The sequence below is a fragment of the Amblyomma mixtum genome, chromosome 6 (genome assembly GCF_055824585.1).
Source record: "Amblyomma mixtum isolate Tamu chromosome 6, ASM5582458v1, whole genome shotgun sequence".
In the NCBI taxonomy this organism is placed as follows: Eukaryota; Metazoa; Arthropoda; class Arachnida; order Ixodida; family Ixodidae; genus Amblyomma; species Amblyomma mixtum.
The window spans coordinates 149,254,168-149,264,830 of NC_143017.1; the positions used below are offsets into that span (position 1 = coordinate 149,254,168).

Consider the following 10,663-nt stretch of genomic DNA (forward strand, 5'->3'; position numbering starts at 1 on the left):
GAAGTACTGCGGCAATGTGTTTCAGTACGATGAGACGCAGCCTGCTCTTTGGACTTCACGTAGAGCCTTTAAGAAAAGTTTAGAGCACAAAGGGTTCTATCCTGGGCCATGCTGAGTGCCTCACTATGCACTGCCACTAGTTCAAATTTTCTGAGCCTAACAAGAGCGCGCCCTCACCTCTCCGAGACTTAACACTTCCGCAGATGCTACAAAAGCCCACGCATCTGGCCCACAAAGAACCCCATTAGGGCCATTGGAAAACTTATCCAGGGACTGCAAATATCATGGGCTTGTAGCGGCCCGCGTGGCTTGCGCCAGCTACATGCTGAAGAATATTACGTAGTGCTAGCATGAGCGCCTCAGAACTTTTTGGCGCCTCCCGTTTCTCACCCACCCCAACATACATACGCACCCACCCCCAGGGTGGGTATGTGCCGTTTGTCGCTAGGAGAACAAGAACTTTCGCCTCGGTCGGAAGCTGTCAGTGCCGCTCAATCTACCCCAGCTTCGACAAGACTTCAATTAGTCGTGCACTAGACTCCCTTTACATTGTGGTAACCCGTTGATCCGCGCCTTCTCACCAGCGGCATACCAGGATGGCTGGCTGGCCTGCACCCACCTTCAGCCCTCCTCTTCCGGCGTTTCGGCGTAAATGCGTCGGTGCGTAATTCGGCCAGCTGGAGGCTGCACACTACCTGACCGGCATAAGAATCCAGCGGTTCGAACACGCATTCCTCCGTGACCTCCTCCTGCGCAAACTGCTGCGCAGACTCGCCCACCCTGCCTCGGGCTGCAAGCCGTACAACGAGCTGCGAGTAGCTGTCCTGTCGGATTTGGCGCCACATATCCGCTGCCACTTTCAGGCGCGGAAGACTCGCTCTCGCCATTGCCTTCTTCCTCGGGACCCAGCACGCCCCAGCAGCCTCCGGCCGGCATTCCTGCCACTCCTTCAGGGAGTCTCTAGCCAGGCCGTTTCAACACTGTTCTCCGAGATTTTGGGCCTAGCTGCATCCCTGCACTCATCGAACCTATTGGTGTCCCTAGGCCTTCTTTAGCTCGGGCATGTCTTCAGCTCGTGCATGACTGCCCCGCCCTTTTAGACCAACTCTCCTCAGTGAAGTCCCACAGAACGCGACACACCTGCGCGTCGGCTGAGTTGCAGCTCCTCCCTGCCAGCGGCCAGCCAGCATGACTTTGGGTCTGGTCACACGCGCACTCTCGACATCCACTTGATAGCCCTGCAACAATCTTCTCTCCTGCTCTGCTTAAGCCTACTTTGTGCAGTAAATCAATCAACCGAGCTGTCATCCTCTGATACAGGAAACCGCTTGTCACATGCTCTGGGTGCGGTAGGGTTGGCCTCCTAGTCCGCATATTTTTGATTGGATGGATTTAAATCATGTCAGAATAAAATTAAAATTTGCGAAGTCCTCAAGCCAATAAGCACCCCACCATACCATATAGCCCTTAGCAATGATGTTGAACTGCCGCCAACTGTTCACTAGTCGCTGTATGCTTGCACAAGAACAAGGCTGGCTATTGACATACACGACGCTTCTCATTTGCAAAAATTTAGTGGTTCCTTCACCTTACGAGGCAGCCCAGAGTCCAGTGATGGCTGGTCTCAGATGGAAAGTCGGTGAAACAAAACTGCCACTCTCACTCTTTTATGAAAAGATACAAGAGATGTGTATTGGGGGCCGAAGTGCATTGGCACCCAAGCGCATTGAGGCAAAAAACGCACCAGGGGCCCAAAGCGCACTGTTGTCCAAGTGAGTTGGGGCCAGAAATGAAGTGGGGCTAAAAGTTCATCATCGGTAGTGGGGACTACGTTAAAATAAAGTTCTCCTGGAAAACAAAGCATTCCAAACTTATGTTTGATATGAGCATCTGTAAATTCCATCGCACAATGAAAAATTCGGAGTTCTCTTTAAGATAAACTTATTTAACACTCTTAGCACTATCTGCTTTCAATTATTGCGTTTCCTAAAAGTCGCGTTTTATTAGGAAACATCAGGCGATAGCAGGCTATAACGCTTATTTCAAATCAAAGCGTGTAAACACGAGTACGGGGCAGCAGAACAGTCATGAAAGCGTTGCACTTCATGAACTTTTTTTTATCTCATAAAAGCCTAGAAATAATACAAATGACTTCGGTAGCCTTTATCGTTTTCAAAAAGGACCGCGGAGTCGAGACAAAACGCGCCTAAATAAGAAATTAACCTAGGCGCTGCCGGCCATGTTCTTGACTGATTCCTCCGGTATTCTTCGCCCTCTGAACTCAGTCCGGTGATGAGTCAGCATGCTCAAAGTCACTGCTGCTTATATCGTAGACAAAATCAACCGAGAGCGCAGCAAGAGCATTGGAACCACTGTTTTCCTAAGTGGATCAAAGATCTCCGCCACGCGGAAAAAAGAGATGAACTGAAGAGAAAAACTAGTTTTGTAGCTTCAAGGCAGATCGCACAGCATGTTCAAGAACGTCGTCGAAGCATTTGGTGGCATCTAAAAGACTATGGCTAATAAGATACCGGCTTAAACATGCTTCCACTACAACAAAGCTTGCGGCGTATACTTCCCTAGTGTGTCCACTACTAGAATATGTTGACATAGTATGGGACCCGCATACGAAAAAAGATGCCAAAAGTATAGAGCGTGTCCAAAGAAGTGCACTACGTTTCATTTTCAACGCCCACGGAAGACCGGTACCGATATCTGATCTTCTTAGCCGTTCCGGCTTGCCCACCTTGCAAGGCCGATCACCTGGCGCTGAAAGGGGAGCTCTGTGTGAGCCAGCTTCGCCTCCCACTGCTCATGGCTGAGTTCCTGTAAACGGTACGCTTTACGTTGCTCGCGGCAGTTCCAAACCATGTGGAGGATGTCTGAAATCTCTCCGCAGGAAGGGCATGCCTTTGTTGGGTATTCAGCGGGCCAAATCTTATTGCGTCGGGCTAAGTTTGGTAGCGTGCGGGATTGCATGTTTCACCATCTAGTGGCTGCCTGACGAGTGAGGTGTTTGTGAGGGGCTGCGTATTTCCTGCGAGTAAGGCGGTGGTAGTCTATAATTTCACCGTATGTTAGCGGAGACAAAGGTTGAGAAGAGAATGGCGACGGGGCTCGGAATGTGACGGGTTCCCTGCCTTCGTGGGCAGGGATCCACAGAATAATGTGGCGGGTGTGTGTACCGGGAGTGCTATTCTTCATGATGCGGGCGGCCACTTGGCAGAGTTCCCCATTGAGGTACGCCTTGCAGAATTGCTGCGAGTCGCTCAAGATTGTAGACATTTGCTCGGTGGTGTGAGCGTGCTTGATGTCAAGCGCGACTGAGACTTCCTCAGCATCCGCTGTGCTGTTTCAGCTTTGAACCATGGCGCTTGCTATCTCCTCTCTAAGGCCGGTTTTGACGGTTGCTACCGCAGCCGGCCGACCATGGTAGGGGCTGGCGGCAGTGTAAAGAATATTTGCTTTGCGACGTCCGACCTTATGTTGTATTTGCTTGGCTCGGGCCTTTCTTCGTGCACCATGGTGTACGGGGTCCATATTGGTTGGAACTGGGAGGACGTGATACTATCCGCGGGTGGCCAAGGGTAGCCTGGTCCGTGGTGCGTGAACGTTTTCTGTGTGCCTCATTTGTACAAGCATCAGGACACTTCAGCGCCTAGGACGTTACTGCGCGGAAAATAACTATACTCGAAAGAGTCAGGACGAAGATTAAAAGGAGGAACGTTTGGCTCGTGACAGCTTCATCATTATGGTGGTTACGAGAATTTTTCATATTTTTTATTTGACTCAGATTTTGAATAGTTGAATCGTAAACATTCCTTATGACGGCATGAGGACAGCAGAGTGACCACCAGATAACACAACTTAGCAAAACGCAAAAAGTCCGTCATATTATTACGGGGGGTTAGCCCAGCGGCAGACGGTACAGGCCACAGTCAGAAGGCACACCGAGCTAAATCACTCCAGCACAAACTGCCACGTCCTCGTCGTCGTTCACTGCCGAACGTCCCAAAACAACGTCGTCTTCTCCTAGCAACTATGCACCGTAACACTACCCCCCCTCCTCCGCCGGGCGGAAGGAAGCACAGTCCATGGGTGTCCTAAGATGGTGGGTTTGGATGGTAGGGCTTAAGACGGGCGACGTGTACGAGCTGTGTAGAGGAGGCCGCACGAGTAGTGTGGGGTTGCAGGGGCGCGATCTCGTAGGTGACATCGCTCAGTTGCCGCAAGACGCGGTAAGGACCCACGTAACGAGGCAGCAACTTCTCACACAGGCCCACACGACGCGCAGGGAGCCAGAGGAGTACGAGGGAGTCGGGAGGGTAATGGGCGTCACGGTGATGAAGGTCGTACCGTCGTTTTTGAGCGACTTGTGAAGCGTCGAGGCGATCTCGAGCGATTTGGCGGGCGGCGTCAGCTCGGGCAATGGCGTCACCAGCGTAACTGCTGGTACAAGGGTCGTGAGGCAGGAGGCTGTCGAAGGGTAGCAACGGGTCGCGGCCAAAGAGCAGGTAGAAGGGAGAGTAGCCGGTGGTATCGTGGCGTGTGGAGTTGTAGGCGAACGTCACGAAAGGTAAGCTGACGTCCCAGTCTCGATGGTGGTCTGAGACATACATAGACAGCATGTCCGTCAGGGTGCGATTAAGACGCTCAGTAAGGCCGTTGGTCTGAGGATGGTAGGCCGTCGTGAACTTGTGGCGGGTAGAGCAGGAGCGCAGAAGGTCGTGGACCACTTTAGAAAGAAAGCAGGGGCCGCGATCCGTAAGCAGTTGACGAGGAGCGCCATGAAGTAGGACGACGTCATGGAGAAGAAAGTCGGCGACATCGGAGGCGCAGCTGGTAGGGATAGCGCGCGTGATAGCGTACCGGGTAGTGTAATCGGTCGCAACGGCAATCCACTTGTTCCCGGATGTTGATGGGGGAAAAGGACCAAGCAGGTCGAGACCAACACGGAAAAATGGGTCAGTCGGGATGTCGATGGGCTGAAGCTGGCCACTGGGTGGAAGTGGGGGCGTTTTCCGGCGCTGGCATTGATCACAAGCAGCAACATAACCGCGGACAGAGCGGTAAAGGCCAGGCCAGAAGAACCGCCTGCGCACGCTGTCGTACGTGCGTGAGACGCCTAGGTGCCCGGCAGTAGGAGCGTCATGAAGTTGGGCAAGTACTGTGGAGCGCAGATGGGTCGGGACGACGAGCAGGAGGTCGGCGCCATCTGGGTGCATATTGCGCCGGTACAAAATATCGTGATGCAGCACGAACATTCGTAGAGCAGGATCGGAAGGGTCGCTGCGGAGGCGGTCGACTATGAGGCGCAGAGTTGGATCACGGCGCTGCTCGTCACCAATGTTCAGAAAGTCTGATACGGACAGTACACAGTCGTCGGTATCACGTGTGTGGGAGTCAGGGGGATCGACAGGATGGCGGGACAGACAGTCAGCGTCTTGGTGCAGCTGGCCGGACTTGTAGACAACATTAAATGTGTATTCTTGCAAACGCAAGGCCCAGCGACCCAGACGTCCTGTAGGGTCTTTAAGAGAGGACAGCCAGCACAAAGCATGGTGATCCGTAACTACGCAGAAGGGCCTTCCAAACAAATAAGGGCGGAATTTTGTTAACGCCCAAACAAGAGCAAGGCACTCCCGCTCCGTAATAGAGTAGTTACGTTCGGAAGGAGAGAGCAGGCGGCTGGCGTAAGCAATCACACGAAAGTGCTCGTGTTGCCGCTGCGCAAGAATGGCGCCAATACCATGGCCACTGGCGTCTGTGCGAAGTTCCGTAGGCGCAGATGGGTCGAAATGGGCCAACACAGGTGGAGCCGTGAGGGCCGCAACAAGTGCCGTGAAGGAGCGAGCTTGGTCAAGGCCCCAGGAGAAAGGGACATCCTTCTTCAGGAGGGTGGTAAGGGGACGGGCCGTGTCGGCGAAGTTCGGGATAAACCGGCGAAAATACGAGCAGAGCCCGAGGAAACTGCGCACATCGCTCGAGGAACGGGGAGTGGGGAACTCACGAACGGCACGAACTTTATCAGGGTCGGGCTTTACACCAGACGCATCAACCAAGTGGCCGAGGACCTTAATTTGGCGCTGGCCAAAGGTGCACTTCTTGGAGTTCAGTTGGAGACCAGCGCGACGGAAGACCGCAAGGATAGTAGCAAGACGGCGTATGTGGCTTTCGAACGTTGAGGAGAAAACGACAACGTCATCTAGGTAGCACAAGCACGTTGTCCATTTGAAGCCACGCAGAAGCGAGTCCATCATGCGCTCGAAGGTGGCAGGAGCGTTGCAGAGGCCGAAAGGCATAACTTTGAATTGGTACAGGCCATCAGGGGTGATAAAGGCAGTCTTCTCACGATCCCGTTCGTCAACAGCGATTTGCCAGTAGCCTGAACGGAGATCAATAGAAGAAAAGTAGCTGGCACCATGTAGACAGTCGAGGGCGTCATCAATTCTCGGAAGAGGATAGACGTCTTTCTTCGTTACTTGATTAAGATGACGATAGTCGACACAGAAGCGCCAGCTGCCATCTTTCTTTTTGACCAACACTACAGGGGATGCCCAAGGGCTGCTAGAAGGCTCGATAATGTTGTTCGCCAGCATCTTGTCCACCTCGGTTTGGGTGACATGGCGCTCAGGAAGAGAAACACGATAGGGCCTTCTGTGTATAGGGCTGGCATCGCCCGTATTGATGCGATGTGTCACGACAGAAGTTTGGCCAAGAGGACGATTCCCGAAATCGAAGACATCACTGTAGGAAGCTAAAAGGGTGCAGAGGGCGTTGGCGTGGTCAGGTGGCAAATCCGCCGCGATCATCGCAAAAGTAGGGTCCGGGCGTGAAGCGGCCGAGCGGGGAAGGGCATGGAGATCAGCGTTAGGCACAACTGTTACAGCAGAAACTGTACATTCGGCCAATGGAAACAGTTCAGCGAGCGCGATGCCACAGGGTAAAACTTGGGGAGAGAGACTGAAGTTCAGAATCGGAAGGTAGGTGCGGTTGCCGGTGACGGTCAGGACTGTGTGTGGAAGGATGACGTTACGCTGGAGGACAACGTCCTTGATTGGGTACGTGACGTAGACACCATCAGGAACGGCGGGAAACGGGGACATAGGGACATAGACTGCAGCGTCACGCGGCAAGCGAGTAAATTTAGCGGCACGTAAGCGAGGCGGCTTGGTATCGGCGCTTTCGGAGCAGAGCGGCAAGTCCAAACGAAGAAGGCCAGTGGCGCAATCAATTAGAGCCGCGTGCGTCGTTAAAAAGTCGATACCGAGGATCACATCGTGGGGGCAATGGTCGAGGACAGTGAATGCGACAGGGGTTGTACGACCAGCAATGGAAACACGCGCAGTGCACAGTCCAACAACGGCAGCAGCACTTCCGTCGGCGACGCGAACGGCTGAGGAAACGGCAGGTGTCACAACCTTCTTCAGACGACGGCGAAACGAGGAGCTCAGGACAGAAATTTGGGCGCCAGTGTCAATAAGCGCGGTAACTGGTGCACCGTCCACGCAGATATCGAGAAGGTTGCGGCGAGGAGCGAGGGTCAGGAGAGGATTTTCGGGCCGGGTCATCAATGCAGCATCACCTCCGGGAGCTGCATTGGTTAGTTTTCCGAGTGAGAGCCAGGTAAGGGTGGAGTGGACGGGCGTCGAAATTGCGGCGAACGAGAGCGGCGGATCTGAGGGGAAGGCGAGCGGCTGGACCTTCGCGGGGCCGAAGTGTCGAAAGCGTGCGGAGACTCAGCACGAGTAGACGTCTGGCGTGGTTCGAAGCCGGCACGGCGATCATAATTGGAGCTAGGTCCGTAGTCTGCACGACGATCGTAAGTGGAACGGAGGTGAGGTGGCGAAAACCAACGGCTACGGCAGTGACGGGAAATGTGGCCGACACGCGAACAGGTGAAGCAGATTGGGCGGTCGTCCGGGGTGCGCCAATCCGCAGGATTCCGGTAGCGGTAACGTGGTAGTACGGTCGGAGTCGGTGAAGCAGCAGCAACCAGTGGAGCGGTGTTTGGCAAACAGGGCGACGCAGACGGCAGGCCAGAATTGAGGCCCACGTTCGCAAACTCCTGGCGAACGACGGCCTGGATCAGCGCAATCGTAGAGTCGGCCGCTTGAGGGGCGAAGGTGACGGGAGTCATAGCTTCCAGTTCTCTGCGGACGATTCTAGTTAAATTGGCAGGATGGGACGGTTGTCGCAGTGTTGGCAGGTCTTCGCAGGAGGATGTCGCCGCAGTGTTCGGAAGGCGATCAAAACGAGAAGCAATACGGCGATGTTTTGCCTGCTCGAATTGCCGGCATACCTGGAGGACGGAGTCAACCGTTGCACAATCTTTACAAAGAAGAAGGTTGAATGCATCATCAGCAATCCCCTTCAGGATGTGGCCCACCTTGTCGGTCTCTGGCATGGCGCTGTCTACTTTTCGGCACAGAGCGAGGACGTCCTGGATGTAGGAGAGGTATGACTCCGTAGATGACTGTGCTCGAGAAGCAAGGTCTTTTTTAGCACCCAGCTTGCGCCCAATTGGTTTGCCAAATAAGTCTCTGAGCTTTTCTTTGCAGTTGTCCCAAGAGGTGAGGTCTTCCTCATGCGTCTCAAACCAGACGCGCGCCGTACCCGCCAGGTAGAATATAACGTTAGCAAGCATGAGCGTCGCGTCCCAGCGGTTGTGCTTGCTGACTCGCTCATACATGGCGAGCCAATCCTCGACATCGACGTCATCGGTGCCACAAAAGGTGCCTGGGTCGCGAGGCTGCGCCACGACAACGGTCGGCGCTGGTGATGATGCTGCGGCCGGAGGTGGGTTGGACGGCATAGTGGTGGCTCGAAGCTGACGACCGCTGCGGAGGTCCAGGGCAGGGTCCCGGTGTGATACCCAGCACGACCTCCACCAAATATTACGGGGGGTTAGCCCAGCGGCAGACGGTACAGGCCACAGTCAGAAGGCACACCGAGCTAAATCACTCCAGCACAAACTGCCACGTCCTCGTCGTCGTTCACTGCCGAACGTCCCAAAACAACGTCGTCTTCTCCTAGCAACTATGCACCGTAACAATATCACCGCGTTTCGATAAAGGGGGAACGTTGGTCAAATGTTTAGGGGAATCCCCCAAGGTGGAGTAGATTTGTAATAAGGGAGTAATTACTCATTGGCATCCACCCAAGCGCAGCCATACGGCTACAAAGGAAAGCTATACAGCTTTCTCAGAAACTTCGTAGTTAAAGAAAAATTCGTCCTGGTCCGGGGTTCGAACCCGGAACCACCGCCACACCGGAGCAGTCGCTCTACCAATTGAGCTAACCGGGACGGCAAGCGCATGGTAGGGCGAGAGCGAATTGATCAGTAACTCGAAGTGGGAAGAGTGTTTAGTAATTACTCATTGGCATCCACCCAAGCGCAGCCATACGGCTACAAAGGAAAGCTATACAGCTTTCTCAGAAACTTCGTAGTTAAAGAAAAATTCGTCCTGGTCCGGGGTTCGAACCCGGAACCACCGCCACATCGGAGCAGTCGCTCTACCAATTGAGCTAACCGGGACGGCAAGCGCATGGTAGGGCGAGAGCGAATTGATCAGTAACTCGAAGTGGGAAGAGTGTTTAGTAATTACTCATTGGCATCCACCCAAGCGCAGCCATACGGCTACAAAGGAAAGCTATACAGCTTTCTCAGAAACTTCGTAGTTAAAGAAAAATTCGTCCTGGTCCGGGGTTCGAACCCGGAACCACCGCCACTAGTAATTACTCATTGGCATCCACCCAAGCGCAGCCATACGGCTACAAAGGAAAGCTATACAGCTTTCTCAGAAACTTCGTAGTTAAAGAAAAATTCGTCCTGGTCCGGGGTTCGAACCCGGAACCACCGCCACAAGTAATTACTCATTGGCATCCACCCAAGCGCAGCCATACGGCTACAAAGGAAAGCTATACAGCTTTCTCAGAAACTTCGTAGTTAAAGAAAAATTCGTCCTGGTCCGGGGTTAGAACCCGGAACCACCGCCACTAGTAATTACTCATTGGCATCCACCCAAGCGCAGCCATACGGCTACAAAGGAAAGCTATACAGCTTTCTCAGAAACTTCGTAGTTAAAGAAAAATTCGTCCTGGTCCGGGGTTCGAACCCGGAACCACCGCCTCATTGGCATCCACCCAAGCGCAGCCATACGGCTACAAAGGAAAGCTATACAGCTTTCTCAGAAACTTCGTAGTTAAAGAAAAATTCGTCCTGGTCCGGGGTTCGAACCCGGAACCACCGCCTCATTGGCATCCACCCAAGCGCAGCCATACGGCTACAAAGGAAAGCTATACAGCTTTCTCAGAAACTTCGTAGTTAAAGAAAAATTCGTCCTGGTCCGGGGTTCGAACCCGGAACCACCGCCTCATTGGCATCCACCCAAGCGCAGCCATACGGCTACAAAGGAAAGCTATACAGCTTTCTCAGAAACTTCGTAGTTAAAGAAAAATTCGTCCTGGTCCGGGGTTCGAACCCGGAACCACCGCCGAAAAACACTCTTCCCACTTCGAGTTACTGATCAATTCGCTCTCGCCCTACCATGCGCTTGCCGTCCCGGTTAGCTCAATTGGTAGAGCGACTGCTCCGGTGTGGCGGTGGTTCCGGGTTCGAACCCCGGACCAGGACGAATTTTTCTTTAACTACGAAGTTTCT

The 10,663-nt window shown here is 53.6% G+C and overlaps 1 protein-coding gene across 1 annotated transcript; it reads right to left on the reverse strand.

The window, feature by feature from the left end:
• Positions 1 to 7,155: 7,155 nt before the first annotated feature.
• Positions 7,156 to 9,058, reverse strand: LOC149340734 (uncharacterized). The gene has a single exon (XM_089549575.1). The coding sequence runs from the start codon at positions 8,813 to 8,815 to the stop codon at positions 7,604 to 7,606; it is 1,212 nt and encodes a 403-aa protein (XP_089405701.1). The 5' UTR covers positions 8,816 to 9,058; the 3' UTR covers positions 7,156 to 7,603.
• Between the last annotated feature and the right edge of the window lie 1,605 nt (positions 9,059 to 10,663).

Coding starts and splice junctions, on each gene's coding strand:
- LOC149340734 (XM_089549575.1), bottom strand. CDS start 8,815: ATGCCGTCCAACCCACCTCCGGCCGCAGCATCATCACCAGCGCCGACC.